Source organism: Panthera uncia, chromosome E1 (assembly GCF_023721935.1).
Source record: "Panthera uncia isolate 11264 chromosome E1, Puncia_PCG_1.0, whole genome shotgun sequence".
Classification (NCBI taxonomy): Eukaryota; Metazoa; Chordata; class Mammalia; order Carnivora; family Felidae; genus Panthera; species Panthera uncia.
In genome coordinates, this window is record NC_064814.1 from 19,239,849 (window position 1) to 19,256,529 (window position 16,681).

The 16,681-nt window shown below is 38.4% G+C and overlaps 1 protein-coding gene across 10 annotated transcripts in view; it reads left to right on the top strand.

Moving 5' to 3' along the window:
- The window catches only part of CEP112 (centrosomal protein 112), a 413,298-nt gene that overhangs the window by 167,565 nt on the left and 229,052 nt on the right, over positions 1–16,681 (top strand). For all 10 annotated transcript variants that reach the window (XM_049637678.1, XM_049637676.1, XM_049637673.1 and 7 more), the window contains one exon: positions 14,742–14,849. In XM_049637678.1, coding sequence (XP_049493635.1) covers positions 14,742–14,849 — 108 coding nt within the window. The remainder of the gene's footprint in view (positions 1–14,741; positions 14,850–16,681) is intronic.

Sequence of the window (16,681 nt, forward strand, 5' to 3'; positions counted from 1 at the left end):
AACAATGGAATCCAGCAAAATAAAAACAGGTTTAACTAATTGTTACAACTCTGATTGTAAGAAAGAATGCTCATGTTTATTGAGTTTTGAAAAAGAAGGTATATAAAGTGGCCAATACAAATTTAATAACAACCTAAAAACAATTTAGTATGCTAAAATTCTTGGCCATGGAAAGGGGAGACTCAAAAGATCTTAAAATCAGAGAAATGCAGATTAAAATAGTTTTGGAATGTATAAGCTTAGGCATAAATCAAATCAACAAGGTATTACACTTTCATAAAAATCTCAAGGAGATAAAGGCAAAACTTGAGAGGAGATGTTGCCAAAGGAACAGAAGTAGAAACAGAACGAGATGTCCAAAATGAGACAGAGTATGTAACTGTCATAATAAATATTAATAGGTTAATTTTTTTAGTAAAATAAGATATTGACTAGTTGACTTAAATCCATGTGTATGCTGTTTATAAAAGATACAACTAGTTTACACAAAAATTAGATTATGAAAATACATCACTTGTATTCAGAAGAAAAGTAAGAATATAATACTATCGTAATAAAGTTAATAAACTAGACGAATGGATATATTTTTGCATGCTAAAGGCAAGAGTATTTAAATATGAAAAAATGTTAGGAATGCATGGAGAATTAAATAGCATTGGGGTGCTTTCATATAGTTTTTTCCATCTAAGATCAGGGGGTGAAAACAAAATAAATAGGAGGTCTAAATAACAGTTTATACAATACCTATATTTCTACTTTCTACCCTTTAAAAATGACCTGTTAAAGTCCTACTCCCTTGGAACAGTTATAAAAGTTAGTAGACCATAAAGAGACACTCAGTATGTTTCTAAAACTTGATATGACAGCACATATTTTTTTACCACAATGCAATAAAATCAGAAATTAATCGCAATTAAAGTTGCTACATTCCACTTCACCAAAATTAAAAACTTTTGCTCTTTGAAAGACACCATTAAAAAACAACAAAAGGAAGTAAGACAAGCCAGAGAATGGGAGAAAAGATTTACAAATATTTCCAAGAACTTGTATCTAGAGTATAAAAGAAATCTTACAGCTCAGTAATTAGAAGACAAACAACCCAGTTAAAAATAGGCAAAATTTTGGACACCTCACAGAAGAAGATATACAAATGACTAATCAGCCCATGAAAAGATGTTCAATAGGTCATTATTCATCAGGGAAATTAAAATCAAATGAAATGCCACTATACATGCTCATGAGAATGGTTAAAATTATAAAGATTGCAGGGGCGCCTGGGTGGCTCAGTCGGTTGAGCTTCCGACTTCGGCTCAGGTCATGATCTCACGGTTCGTGGGTTCGAGCCCCACATCGGGCCCTGTGCTGACAGCTCGGAGCCCGGAGCCTGCTTCGGATGCTGTGTCTCCCTCTCTCTCTGCCCTTCCCTGGCTCACACTGTCTCTCTCTCTCTCTCTCTCTCTCTCTCTCAAAAATAAATAAACATTTAAAAAAAAAACTGTAAAGATTGGTTGATAACGCTGAATGTTGGTGAAGATGCTATCAGATGGAGCTGTCACATACTGCCTGTGCAAAAAGTGCCAATTTCTTAAAACATTAAACGTTCAGTGGCCATCTGTCACTCATTCCATTCTGTGTGCTTAACCGAGAGAAATGAAGACATATCCAGACAAAGTCTTGCACACAAATGTTGACAGCGGTTTTATTCACAAAAGCCTCTAACTTGAACAGCCCAAATGTTCCTCCGAAGTTGAAAGAACAATCAACATGCAGTATATACAACCGAATACTACTCAGCAATATAAAGGAATGAGTTACTGATGCTTACGACAACATGGATGAGTCTCAAGATGCTCGTCAAGTTTTCATTAGTATACTCTCCGAGTAAGGTTGGAATTTCCCAGATGATCTTGAGGTTCTCGTTTTAGCAGATTACCAACCTAGTTTGTTTCAGAGCAAAAGTCCTGTCTCTTCTTCTGTGGGTGGGTTTCAGTTTCAATGCAGTTCCAAAGCCTTTGCTCTGCTGCTTTGGGTCTGTTTTGATTGTGCCAGTCAGGAGGGAGTCTGAGATTTGGGTGGTATTTAAATCACTCCACCCAGTAATCACTCCATGCAGGCACTCGTGGGACATTCCCCAGGGTAGACCATATGCTTGGACACAAAACAATTCTCAATAAATTTAAAAGGATTAAAGTCATGCAAAATGTGTTCAGTGATAATAAATTAGAAATAAACAACAATAAGAAATCTGGGAAGTCCCCACATATTTCGAGATTAAGTAACATAAACAACTCATGGGTCAACGAAGATATTACAAGGAAAATGAGGAAATATTTTGAACTGAATTAAAACAAAAACATGGGCATATCAAAATTTATGGAATGCAGCTAAAGCAGTACTTAGAGAAAAGTTTATAGCTTTAAACGTCTATACCCCAAAAGAAAGTTCTCAAATCAGTAGCCTAAACTTCATCTTAAGAAACCAGAAAAAGAGGGGGCACCTGAATGGCTCAGTTGGTTGTGTCTGACTCTCGATTTCAGCTCAGGTTATGATATCGCAGTTCTTGAGATCAAGCCCTGCATGGGGCTCTGTGCTGACAGTGCGGAGCCTGCTTGGGATCCTCTCTCTCCTCTCTCTCTGCTCCTCCCCTGCTCACACATGCTCTCTCTCTCAAAATAAAACAAATAATGTTAAAAAAAAAAAAAAGAAGAAGAAAGAAACCAGAAAAAGAAAAGCTTCTACATGAGCAAGCAGAAGAAAGGCAATAGAAAATACCTTTATATTTTTGCAGAAAACAAAGAAGTAGAAAGCAAAAAAAAAAAGGGGGGGGGGAGAAAATTCATGATGCTGAAAGTTGGTTTTTTGAAAAGATCAATGAAACTGACAAATCTTTAGCATGGCTAATGGAAAAAAAAGTGAGAAGAAGCCAATTAGCAAGGTTGGGAATAAAAGAGGAGAGGACACCATTACTGATCCTATAGAAAATGAAAGAACTACAAGGTGATATTTTATAAACTTATGCCAACAAATTACAAAACTCAGGTGAAATGGACAAATTCATAGAAAGACCCAAAGACCCAAATTACTAAAACTGTCTCAAGAAGAGATAGAAAATCTGAATTGTGCAATAATAAAGATATTTAATTTACAGTTAAAAATCTTTTCACAAAGAAAAGCCCAGGACCACCAGGTGGCTTCACTGGTGATTTCCATCAAATATTAAGGAAAAAATAATTTTGAGTTCTTTGAACACTTTCAGAAAATTGAGGAGGAAGGCACACTTTCCAGTTCATTCTATAAAGCCAGGATTACTCTAATATCAAAGCCAAAGACACTGTAAGGAAACTACAAAATAAATCTGTCATGAATACAGACACAAAAATCTTTAATGCTATTTTAGTAAATGGAATCTAGAAACATATAAAAATGATTATACATCACAACCAAGTGGGATTTATTCCAGGAATCCCAGGTGGTGTTAGCATTTGAAAATTAATTGGTGTCATGCCACATGTTAATAAAGGAGAAAACAACATGATCATCTCAGTAGAGGCAGAAAAAGCATTTGAAAAAGTTTGTTCAATATCATTCATGATTTTAAAAAAATACTTGGCAAATTAAGACCAGAAGCAAACGTACTTAACCTAATAAAGGTCATTTATGAAAACTCTATGACTTGTATACTTCGTGTTGGAAGGCTTAATGCTTTTCCTCCTAAGAACAAGGAAACCATGCCTGCTTTTGTCACTTCCATTCGACATTGTATTGGAGATTCTAGCCAGCACACAAAGGGGAAAGAAAAAGGAAAGGGAAGGGAAGGGAAGGGGAGGTAAGGAAACGGAAGGAAAAAGAGAGAGAGAGAAAGAAAGAAAAGGGAAAGAAAGAATAAAAGTTGGAAAGGAAATATGATGACACAATCATTCCGTATGGTCAAAATCCATTAAAAAAAGACAAGAACTAATAAATGATTTAAATAAATTTTCAGGATATGAGGTCAATATACAAAATTTAGCCATACTTCTATACACTAGCAATGAAACATCTGCAAATGAAATTAAGAAAACAATTTAATCCAGAGTAATGAGAATGTTTTCAAATTGATACATATATTTTTTAAGATGAAAAAGAAGTCTCAGAGTTTTGTGGCAGAACTGAAAGCCCTGGAGACAAAGTCATCTCGGGAACCATTAAATTAAGAACCCTACCTAGCAACGGGGGCGCCTGGTTAGCTCATTTGGTTAAGTGTCCAACTCTTGATTTCGGCTCCGGTTATGATCTCATGGCTCGTGAGATAGAGGGATCGAAGCCCTGTGTCAGGCTCTGTGCTGACAGCATGGAGCCTGCTTGGGATTCTCTCTCTCCTGCTCTCTCTTCCCCTCCCCTACTCATGCTCTTTCTCTCAAAATAAATAAATGATTAAAAAAACAACAACAAAACAACCATTAAAAAAAAAAAAAAGAACCCTATCTAGCCACAATGTAAGACTGCCATAAAATAAGGAAAGCCAGGGATGGACGATAGTATTCATGGAACTGATTCTGGAACCACCCTTAATTGTTCTTCCCTCATATGTCTGACTGTTCTGTTATGTGCCTGGTTCATGGTCTGTCTGCTGTTTTACTTCACCAGTCCTGCCAGACGCATTTGACTCTCCCACTTCTGGATGTTGAGTTAATGTGTTTCTGTCTTCTAGGTATCACATCCATCTCTGTGGACTGGTTAAATGATCCCATGAAGGACCCTACTGGGGTCATGCCCCTGAGATTCTTTTCTTCCTCCACATATCCTAGTCCCGTGTCCTGTCTTTGTGAGTAGTCCTCACCAGGTCTGATTTGCCCATTGGTGCTCAGTTTAGGCTCCTTGAAAAATAACAGTGATGGCAACCGACGAACAGGAAATTCTTTTGATTGTCTTCTGTGGAAGAAATATTCTTCAGTGGTTTCCATCATATATAGCTTTGCCAGGTGCAGTTGAGTTTCTGAACTAGAGAAAGCACCTTTGGTGTGAGTATAATAACAACAACATTTGTAACAGAATCTGAAGAGCTAGGCTCGTTCACAAATCAAATAATTCTTACATGGCAAATTTCAACAAATGCCAAGTAAAGGGGCACCAGAGTGGCCCTGTTGGTTGAGTGTCTAACTCTTGATCTCAGCTCAGGTCATGATCTCACAGTTTGTGAGATCGAGCCCTGCTTCAGGCTCTGTGTTACCAGCTGAGAGACTGCCTGGGATTCTCTCTCTCCCTCTCTGTGCCCCTCCCCTGCCTGAGTTCTCTCTCTCTCTCTCTCTCTGTCTCTCTCTCTCTCTGTCTCTCTCTCTCTCTCTCTCTGTCTCTCTTTCTCTCAAACTAAGTAAATAAATAAACATTAAAAAACCCAAATGCTAAATAAAATATATATGACAAAACATGGTAAATTAGAAGTCTTCTATTCCATATTTTCAGTTGATTAAAAAGTGTGCATCTGATCTAGCTCAAATTCTAAAAAAATCATTCAGCAGATTCATTATTTGGAGAATCATCATGTTTTCACAATTGTTCCATAGTCTATATTTTCACTAGTCTTTCTTTTCTGTTATTGTTTTGAACTGCTCTTTTCTCTTCTTACTAAAATCTTTTGTGTAAAAGCCAGCAGAGCTCAGGGCATCTTTTTCCATTTGGAAACTGCTGCAGATAGCAGACAATGGGAATTTGAATTAAAAAAAAGAAAAGCTTTGAGTTTGTTTTTGAAAGTGAATTGCTATTTCAAAAATGAGGCCCATGAGAGAAAATGGAACAGGAGAAAGTTTTTTAAAAAATTGCTTCACACTGTTTCTTTCACTTTGAAGAACTTTTGATCTCATTTAAGATTGCTTCAATAACCTAATTTTTACTCCATAGTGAAACCCATTAAAGTGTTAGCTGTCAGCAATTAGTTGTAGAAAATATACACATTTTTTTTTTTAATTTTTTTTCAACGTTTTTTATTTATTTTTGGGACAGAGAGAGACAGAGCATGAACGGGGGAGGGGCAGAGAGAGAGGGAGACACAGAATCGGAAACAGGCTCCAGGCTCCGAGCCATCAGCCCAGAGCCCGACGCGGGGATCGAACTCACGGACCGCGAGATCGTGACCCGGCTGAAGTCGGACGCTTAACCGACTGCGCCACCCAGGCGCCCCTAAAATATACACATTTTAATGGTGACAACATACTCCTGTTCTAGAATTTTCTGTATATGTGTGTACATAATCATATCTTTAAAAGCAATAGTGTTCTATATTTACCCATTCTCTGTGAAACAAATAAATGACTGAAAAGACAGCTAAGTTTTTAGAAGTACTGGCAGTCATTCTAAAGTGACATTTTTTCGTCTGGTAAAATGATTGCATGGATGTTGGCTAACTCGTTCCTCTTGGGGCTTCTGCTAGCCACTTGACTTCTAGATAATTTCTCTCTCCTTGAAAATATGTCCCCATTAAAGGGTATTTGCTGCTAAATATCTGGCTTTAAATTCTATTCCTTTTTTCTTTATAGTCATCAGCTACATGATGTTAGCTTTGGACTTCGGAGAACCCACTGGCTTGCCATGAAAGCACAATTCTGAAACATTGCTGTTGACTAGTGAGGTTGCCTCTGGCTCCTCGTACAATTGAAACTGGTTAGCAGTTTCTTATATTCTTAGAGGTTGCAAATTCATTTCATCGTCCTATTATTGCCGTTGAACGGCTGAAAAAAATTCTCAAGTTACAAGGAAGAAAGAATGCCATCTGGATATATTTGTGTCCTTAAGTGTCAATGGATAACAAACAGACAGAGAAAGAAAGAATCATACAAACCATTTACTGTGACTTACACCTTTGTCCTCTTGTCCGTTAAGGCTCATGCTGATTCATGTAATTTTAAATAAGTTTTTTTAGACCAGTTTTAAGATAGTAAAAGACCCAACATAAATAGAAGCAGTTTCCCTCAGTTACTTTTTGATGATAATGGAGAAGTCTCTCCACCCTTTTACCATTTGGAATTTTGTGTCTGAATGAGATTAAGCAGCAGAAGTAAAATTCTAGAATTATATTTAAATGTTTCCATAGAGCCTACTGTGGTAATTAATTCCAAATGGCAACATGCAGAGAATATGTATAAGTCTTTGGCTTTGAAAAGCAAAACTAAACAACAGCAAAACAAATAAAAGAAATTTTACCTTTTATCTTTAAATGCTTACTGTAAGAGAAGTAAGTGAAGCTTTTTCCTTGTAATATTTATCAATGACTAATCTCCTTCACAGAAGGAAGATAAGCCAAAAAAATCTACTGAGGCCATTGGAAAAGAAAATATGTCATTGTTTTTTCTGTATTTGACTGATTCGAAGGGTTATTAATTGTGAAATAGTAACATTATTATTTTTAACACTTCAATTATTTTATTGACTCACTGGCCAAGGATTCAATAGACTTGACTTCTTTCATTCATTTATAAAACAATGCATGAATACTTGCCCTACACCAGCCATTGTTACTGATTCTGGGAGTTCAGGGATTATTAAGACTTGTGTGTGGCTTGTGTGATAGACCGATGCATAGAAGCGTGTGATTTAGTAAGTGGTATAGTTGGTGGGATAAATAGGTCAGTAAGAGAACACGGAGGAGAAACAGCTGAGCTCCCCAGTGAGTTATGCAATTACCTGCAATCATGGAATCTTTGTGTAACTACAAATTTCTCAAATACTTACTTGTTTAGACGTCACTGGTAATGGATTTAGTAAAGTCTTTAAGTATAAGGTCAGATAGACAATTAAGTTTTAGTTCCATATATCAGCATACAACAAATAGAAAATAAACTTTGAAAAAGATGTCATTGTACGAAAAAGCTTCACGGACCTAAAAATAAATCTAACAAAAAATGGCAAGGCCTCTGTTTAAAAACTGGAAAATATTGGGGCACCTGTTGGCTCAGTCGATTGAGGGCCTTAGTCTTGATTACGGCTCGGGTCACGATCCCAGGATCGTGGGATTGAGCCCAGCGTCGGGCTCCGCACTGAGCATGGAACCTGCTTAAGATTCTCTCTTTTTCTCCCTCTACTCCTTTCCCCACTCGCACACACTCTCTCTCTCTCTCTCTCTCTCTCTCTCAAATTAAAAAAAATATATAAAAACTGGCAAACATGATCAAAAGAAATCAAGAATACCTAAAGAAATTGGGGGATTCAAAGACTCGATGTTATAAACATGTCAGTTCTCCCCACATTAATCTATAAAAGCAACACAGTTCTCTAAAAATCAAAATGTTAGTAGTAGTTGTTTTTTGTTTCTTTTTGGTGAGGTGAAAGGAAGTGAGAGAAACTGACAGCTGATTTGAAAATGCAAAGGGCTGATACTTGCTCTGGCAATCTGGAAGAAAAGCACAACTGGAGAACTTATATGACCAGATATTGAAGCTAATATTCAGCTACAGAATTAATACAGCATGATTTGGGCACAAGGATGATCAGTGTTACAGAAGAAAGAGAGCCCGAAGTAGACTCACACATCCATGATCAATGTGATTCATGTGAAAGGAAGGATTGCAGCTGCAGCAGGGAAAGAATGATCATTTCAATAAATGCCACAGTGTCAACTGGATAGCCATGTGGAGGGAAAAAAAAAAAAAAGAATCTCGTCTCTTACTTTACCCCATTCACAAAATCAATTCCAGGATTGTAGATGTACAAGTGATAGGTAAAACAATAAAACTTTCAGAAGAAAATGTAGAAAATTTTGATAGTTGGAACCAGGTAAAGATTTTCTAAATAGGAAACGAAAAGGCATGAAAAACAAAACCCCAAATATTGTCAAATTTAACCTCACTAAAATAAAACAAAACCAAAACCAAAAAAACCTTTTGTTTATTAAAAGAGACCAGTAGAAAATGGAAAGGCAACCTCAGAGTGGGAGAAGACATTTGTAATTCAGATATTGAACCAAAAATTCATATCCAGGACAGATTCAGAATTCTCATCAACCATTAAGGACAGATACCAGAAATATTATGTTTTATATCAATTTATGGTTATTGCTCACAAAAGAACTATAGATATAATCAATTAATGTGTTGATTGGTTTTCCCTGTTAAGTATATTAGTTCCCACTGAGTCTTTAGCCAAGCACACATATAACGATCTGTCTTTCCTCCCATTTATATCTATCTGCCTGCCTGTCTTGATCGATCAATCGATCGATCGATCGATCTGAACATACTTGAAGAACAGTTTTTCATAGTTTATCTGCATATGTATTTAATACAAAAATATATTTTGAACTGTATATTTCTATACAAATGTATGCTTATTGTAGTGTGAATTGTTCATGTTGAATTACTCAATATAATAACACAAGAATACTAGAGAAAGAGCGATAACTTACGACCCTGTTTGACAGTGACTGCCAAACGTCCATTCCTGCTTTCTTACTCATGGAGCCCTGATTTGATTTAAGGTGGCCTTAGGCACAGTTTTCAAACTGCAGTCTCTCACCTTGAGGATGGAGCTTACCTTTTAATGCAGCTCCAGTGAATGAGACGCAAACAGCATAGTTAATTTGCTATTGACAAGAACTTGCAGGAACGCTCCTGAACAGGGCATCCAGCTCCGCCAACACGGACCCTTTGCCCTTCCCTTCCCAGATGTTCAGAGCTGCAGAAGCCATTTTGCAACTATTAGGGGCAGGTTGAATTGCAGAGTCCTTAACCCTGACATCTTTGAACTGCCAATGTAACAGCCTCTTTCTGAACTTGTGGCACAGGAAAACATAAAGGGCCTATGTTGTTTAAGCTATGCATGGTTACTTGGGTTTTCTCTTACATGTAGCTGAAGTAATGAATGCCTGAGGCACCATACAAGGAAAACACAACCCCCACTCCTTTTTAAACCTCTCCTTCCTTCTTTAAACACTAAACGTTCACAGAAATGCACCCAGACCCTTTTTGCTCCTAATTTGACCACCAAGTTTTACTGTTAGGTTTTTTGAAGCCAGAGTTACACAATAAAGGAGTGTTGTTGTTGTTATTTTTCTGACGCTTGAACGGAATGGGGAATGATGTATGAGGAAGCAGAATCTTTTGTATCTATGGCAACCGAGAACACTGTGTTTTTATACAAGCTAAGTATTTTACAAGACTTTTTTTATTTTTTTGTTAAATTGTTGAGGGAAAATGGAGTGGGGCCTTGCATTTTCGGTCAGTATAATCTAAAATGACATGTGTTTCGTTTTCTTGTATTAGTTATTATTTACTTTGAATGTGTCTTACCATTTAGGTATAAGAGGTCTTTTTATGTGCTTTAAATTGTTTTCTGTTTTGATTTTAGAAGATACTCTGGTTTTTTTCTTGAAGATATTCTGGGTTTTTTTAAGAAACTTTGAGTACATAAAGCTTAGTTTTTATTTCAAATTCTGAATATTCAAAATTTTAAAATACTTATTATTTACCTTAATCTTCAATCTGTACCCAAGTAAAATAGGAACCTAAGATCAATTTCATATGAAGATCTGTCTTAAAATTACTAAATAAAACAGGTCTTCCCTCCTTGGTTTACCTTCTCTTTTTTCTTTCCCCTTTGCTTTTGCCAATCATTTTATTCATCCTTAAGGATTAAAAAAATTGTTTTTAATGTTTTATTTATTTTTGAGAGAGAGACAGAGCGTGAGCAAGAGAGGGTCAGAGAGAGGGAGACCCAGAATCCGAAGCAGGCTCCAGGCTCCGAGCTGTCAGTACAGAGCCCGACGCGGGGCTCGAACTCACGAACCGTGAGATCATGACCTGAGCCGAAGTCGGACGCTCAACCGACTGAGCCACCCAGGCACATCCCTAAGGATTTAATGCATATTTATTCTGTGCACCATGCTGATAAATTAATAATTAAGATAGAAGAGAATTATAAATCATATTTCCTTCTATTTGCTGGCTCATGATCTAGATGAATAAACAAAGTTCACACGTTTGAAACACTTCCACATTACAGAGAAAAACAGAGTGTCCTATGGAAATAGATCCTTGAGCATTGAGAGAAGGAAGGCATTAATGTCGGTTGGTGGGATTAAAGAACACCTCAGGGGCGCCTGGATGGCTCACTTGGTTAAGTGTCCCACTTCGGCTCAGGTCATGATTTCACGGTTCGTGAGTTCGAGCCCCGCGTCGGGCTCTGTGCTGACCGCTCGGAGCCTGGAGCCTTCTTGGATTCTGTCTCCCTCTCTCTCTGCTCCTTCCCTGATTGTGCTCTGTCTTTCTCTTCGTCAAAAATAAATAAACATTAAAAAAAAAAAAAAAAAGAAGAACACCTCAGAGAGGAGAGAAGACTTGAGTCAGCCTTGAAGATGATCCCTTTGGATGAGGAAACAAATGAAGGGACTTTCCAGATAGTGCAACGAGCAAAAGTCTAAAGAATCAAGAACAGACTTGGCTTGTTTGGGAAATGCCAATGATACCAGAGTTTGGAAAGGCCAATGATACTAGAGTAGAGGGAGTGCCCGACTGCTCGGGACAAATTAAGGAGTTTTCTGTGTGAGGTCTGCTGTGAAAAGCATTGAAGGAGAGAGAGCCTTGACACCCACATCTTGAGTTAGAGACGAAAGAAAGCTCTTAGTACGGAAGGCTTGAATGTATCTCCTTCAGTAATTCCTTAATGAATTTATTGTTGGCCACAATACTGACTACCTGTAGATCAATAGCCTTAGAACACCGATCGTTGAACTTGGAAGCAGATGACTTAGTGTTATTAGGGTTGCACAGAGAAATCCTTAGGCTAAATCTCGTGCCGTTATGTAGATACTCCAGACTTCACTGTGAGAAACAGAAACTGCACTGTACTGTTGGGTAGCAGTCGTGAGCGGCCATATGCATTTTGTTCTCGTCCAGTGAAACTGGCTGCTCTTCAGCGAACTTTTTTGCCCCTAGAGAATTAAGGTTTAATGATCATGTCTGAATAAATGCACTTGAACTGGGAAGGAAGCATTCTTAGGGTTCATCTTCCCCAGTATTCATGTTTTGTCTAATCCTAGCAATTACCAAAAGGTAACCTGAAAGAGAGCATGGTGTACAAGCTGAAAAAAAAGAAATATCTCAACCTACCAGTGAAGCAGAATAATAAGTAATAATAAGCAGAATAATAAGTGAGAATAATAAGTAAGAGGAGCCAGTGATAGGATGATTGTCACACTAACTGACGATTGTCTCAGAAAAAAAATATCTTCTGAGGAAAAACTAAGCCAGGGAAAGAAAGACAAATGAAGGGCACCTGGGTGGCTCAGTCAGTTAAGCTTCCGACTTTGGCTCAGGTCGTGATCTCACAGTTGGTGACTTCGAGCCCCGCGTGGGGCTCTGTGCTGACAGCTCAGAGCCTGGAGCCTGCTTCGGATTCTATGTCTCCCTCTCTTTCTGCCCCTCCCCCACTTGTGTGTGCGCTGTCTCTCTCTCTCTCTTTCTCTCTCTCTCTCTCTCTCAGAAATAAACATTAAAAAAAGACATGAAAACCTGCACTATGAATATAAGTTGCCATTTTCATGTTATCGATGTGGAGAGATTTTTCATTACCAAACGTAAGAATTTTTCTTTCTTGCCACCTATGAGCGACCATCTGGCAAGAGCAAGGATAATAATACATCATCTCTAATTTTGTATGTGCTAGAAAGCATCAGATCCAATGTGATTTTGTATTTGTTACAGAGAATCTGGCACTATTAAATGCTGAAAATTGTTTATTCAGCAAATCTCAAACCTAGTTGCATATACTTGGTCTGTCTTGGGTTTTTTTGTTTGTTTGGTGGTGGTTTTTTTTTTTTTTTTTTTTTTTTCATTTGATTGGTATTTACGGAGTCCCTAGATGCACCAGGCAGTGTGCCAAATTGTTGGGATACATGAGTGAATGCGGGGTTGCATTACGGTGGGCAAGGCAGATCTTAAAATGAGCCCTAGATGAAGAAGTCAATTGCGTAGGGTACTTGAAGGTTATATGTTCTATGGTAAAAAGGAACAGTAAAACAAGGAAAGGGAGACTGGGAGGGCGGGGGGCAAGGCTGCAATTTAAAATAGGGTGGTCAGGGAGACTTCAGTACCAAGATAACATTTAATCAGAAACTTAAGACTTTGAGAAAGAAGTCATGTGAATATCTGAGGAGAAGCTTCCAGACACCAAGGCGAGAGCATCTCTGGCATGTCGTCCGCCCAGCAAGGAGGCAGGTGGGCTGCAGTGGTGGTGGTGGGGGGGTGGTATAGAGTGGTAGAGGTGAATTGAGAGGGGTACCTGGGATTGGATCACATGAGGCCTCATGGAATGTGGTGTTGTGTTTGGCTTTTAATTTTTTTTTTTTTTTATAATACCAGCTTTATTAAGATACAATTCACATACCAGCAATTAATTCATTGTAAGTGTCCAATTTAATGGTTTTTATTATATTCAACCTTCCGTAACCATCCCCACAATCAATTTTAAGTTTCCATTGCCCCTCAAAGAAATCTGTTACCCTTTAGCAGTCAGCAACCCACACTCCAGCCCCTCTCACTCCAGGCAACCAGTAATCTACTTTCTATGGATTTGCCTTCTAGATATTCAGTAGAAACAGGATCGTATAAAACATAGTCTTTCGTGACTGCCTCCTTTCACTTAGCGTAGCATTTTCAAGGTTCATCCGTGTTAACGTGTGTTAGTATTTCATTCCTTTTCATGATTGAACGATACCCCTCTGGGTGGATATACAACACTTTGTTTATCCATTCATCAATTGATGAACATCTGGGTTATCTCCTCTTTTGGGCTATTAGGAGTAATGCTGCTATGAATATTTTTATCTGCAAGTTTTCGTGTGGGTGCGTGTTTTAATTTCTCACCCGGGAGTGGACTTCCTGGAACATGTGGTAAGTATGTTTAACCTTTTGAGGAACTACCAAACTATCTTCCACTGGCCTTCCTACCAGCAGGGTTTCTCCACATCTTCACCAGCTCTTGCTATTAGCTGTCTTTTGATTCGGACCGTCCTAGTGGGCGTCAAGTGGTACGTCATTAGTGTTTTAATTTGAAATTGCCTAATTACAGTGATGTTGAACATCTTCTCATGTGCTTGTTGGCCCATTGTATATCTTCTTTGGAGAAATGTCTTTTCAGTTCCTTTGCCCATTAAAAAAATTTTTTTTAACGTTTTTTTTAATTTTTGAGAGCGAAAGAGACAGAGTGTGAGCAGGGGAGGGAGACACAGAATCCAAAGCAGGCTCCAGGCTCTGAGCTGTCAGCACAGAGCCCGATGCAGGGCTCGAACTCACAAACCGCGAGATCATGACCTGAGCCGAAGTGGGAAGCATAACCGACTGAGCCACCCAGACACCCCTGCCCATTTTAAAATTGAGTAAAATTGTCCACTTCTTACTGAGCCATGAGCAATCTTTATTCTTGATACAAATCCCTTATCAGATGTATGGTTTGCAGATATTTTCTCCCATTCAGCACACATCTAGGCCTTAAAAAATCTTGTTGAGTAAGTATTTGAATGTTCAAAATTATATTCGCATTACAATGTTACTATAGAATTAGAATTTAGTTAATTATATATCAATGCTAATGACTTAAACTATTAAATATGAGTAATAAATGGATAGAGCTTTCATAATCTTACCATCTTTAAATTCAGTATTATGATTGGTAGGGGGTGTTTAAAATCTGCCATTTTAATGAATGGGCAAATTATAAAAACATGGAATTAATTAGTTTTTTGTTTAAAAAATATATTTGATTTTTAAATCTTACAGATGGAAAAAGTAGAAGCAGATCTAACCAGATCCAAGTCTCTTCGTGAGAAACAGTCAAAGGAGTTTCTATGGCAGCTGGAGGACGTCAAACAACGATATGAACAGCAGGTTGGTCTTTCATTTTGATGATGCCTTTGAATTTTTAAATGCATGTGCAATCTCTCTTTTAAAAATCTCATTATATCTCGGACACCTGGCTGGCTCAGTCAGTGGAGCGTGTAACTCTTGGATCTCGGGGTCGTGAGTATGAGCCCCACATTGGGAATAGAGATTACTTAAAAATAAAAAAAATTTTAAGTTTATTTATTTATTTTGAGAGAGAGAGAGAGAGAGAGAGAGAGAGAGGGAGGTAAGGGCAGAGAGGGAAGGAGAGAGAGGATTCCAAGCAGGCTCCATACTGTCAGTGCAGAGGCCAATCAAAGCAGGGCTGAAACTCACAAACCGTGAAATCATGACCTGAGCCAAAATCCAGAGTTGGACACCTAACCGACTTAGCCACCCAGGCGCCCCAAAAATAAAATTCTAAAAAAAATATCATATCATAAAATCCCTGCCCAGTGAAAATTTTACTAAGAATGTTGTTACCAGTGTATGGGAGTCATTTAAAATAAGATCTGTTTTGGTAAAATCCAGAAACAATTTTAGCTGTTCGCTGAAGTCTGTTCCGACAGTTTATCCATCTGCATGTTGAATTGAAACATTTATTGTGATTCCTGAGTCCTTCTGTTCCTGGCAGGGCCTAAGTGTGACTCACTCATTTATTTGAGAAGTGGTTTTGGGTGCCCACCATGTCCCGACCCTGGACGGAGCTGTCAGCAGGACCGAAAGTGTTCCTTTGCTCACAGAGCATACACACTCCACTTGGTGCGCAGCCAACCCATTAATAAAAAACCAAACAAAACCAAACAGATGAGATAATTTTGAAGAGTGATTTATGAAGTCGCGAGGAGGTGTGTACAGAGGCCTCGTCGGGGAGAGTCGGGAAGGGGATTACCGGCACTGACAGGTGGTCAGGGAAGCCCTCTGAGCAGGGAACTTTGTGCTCAGAATCTTGAAAACTAGGACTGAGCCAGCCATGAAGTCTCTGGAAGAAGAGTATTCTTGGACTGAGGGAGCAATGTGTGCAAGGATCTGATGAGCGCCAGCTGGGAGCGTTCAAGGAACAAAAGATGACAGTAAAGTGGGGGAGTGCCTGGGTGGCTCAGTTGGTTAAGCGTCCGACTTTGGCTCAGGTCGTGATCTCATGGTTCATGAGGTCGAGCCCGTTTCAGGCTCTGAGCTCACGGTGTAGAGCCTGCTTCCGATCCTCTGTCCCCCCCTCTCTCTCTGCCCCTCCCCTGCTCCCTCTCTCTCTCTCTCTCTCTCTCAAAAATAAATAAACATAAAAAAAAAAATGACAGTAGAGGCTGGTTCAGCATGTATGTAGAGAGGAAGCTTCTAGCTGTAGGAGATGGGGTGAGAATTTGGCTAGGACCAGGACATCCGGGGTAGTGTCTTTTCTAAGAATGTAGTCCAGCTAATTCTTGGAATATTTAAGATGGCTATTAATTTTTACTTATTTGTCTAATTTATTTCCCTAATTTCCTTAACATCTGGAAAAAATGTTAATTAGCTTAATCACTAAGAAAAATTAAAGATAGTATTTGAACCTTTTTATTCTGAAAACCTCAATAATTTTTTTCATTATTGTATTTTCAATTCCTTATTAAGTGGGTACTGCATCAAAAACTAATTAATCCCTTGTGATTACTGGATTCAAATCCCTCTCCGAAGTGATAGCAATTAGGGACTCGGTTGAGTTCCATGAAAAGAAAGTCTGGTCTGACATGTGACCTGACTGTTGGTACGTTGTTGTTGCTGTTTTCATCTTAAAATGTTGGTAAAAATACCTGAGTTACTTTGACAGGAATGGTGTAAAGGCAAAAGAGTTCCAAAGACAG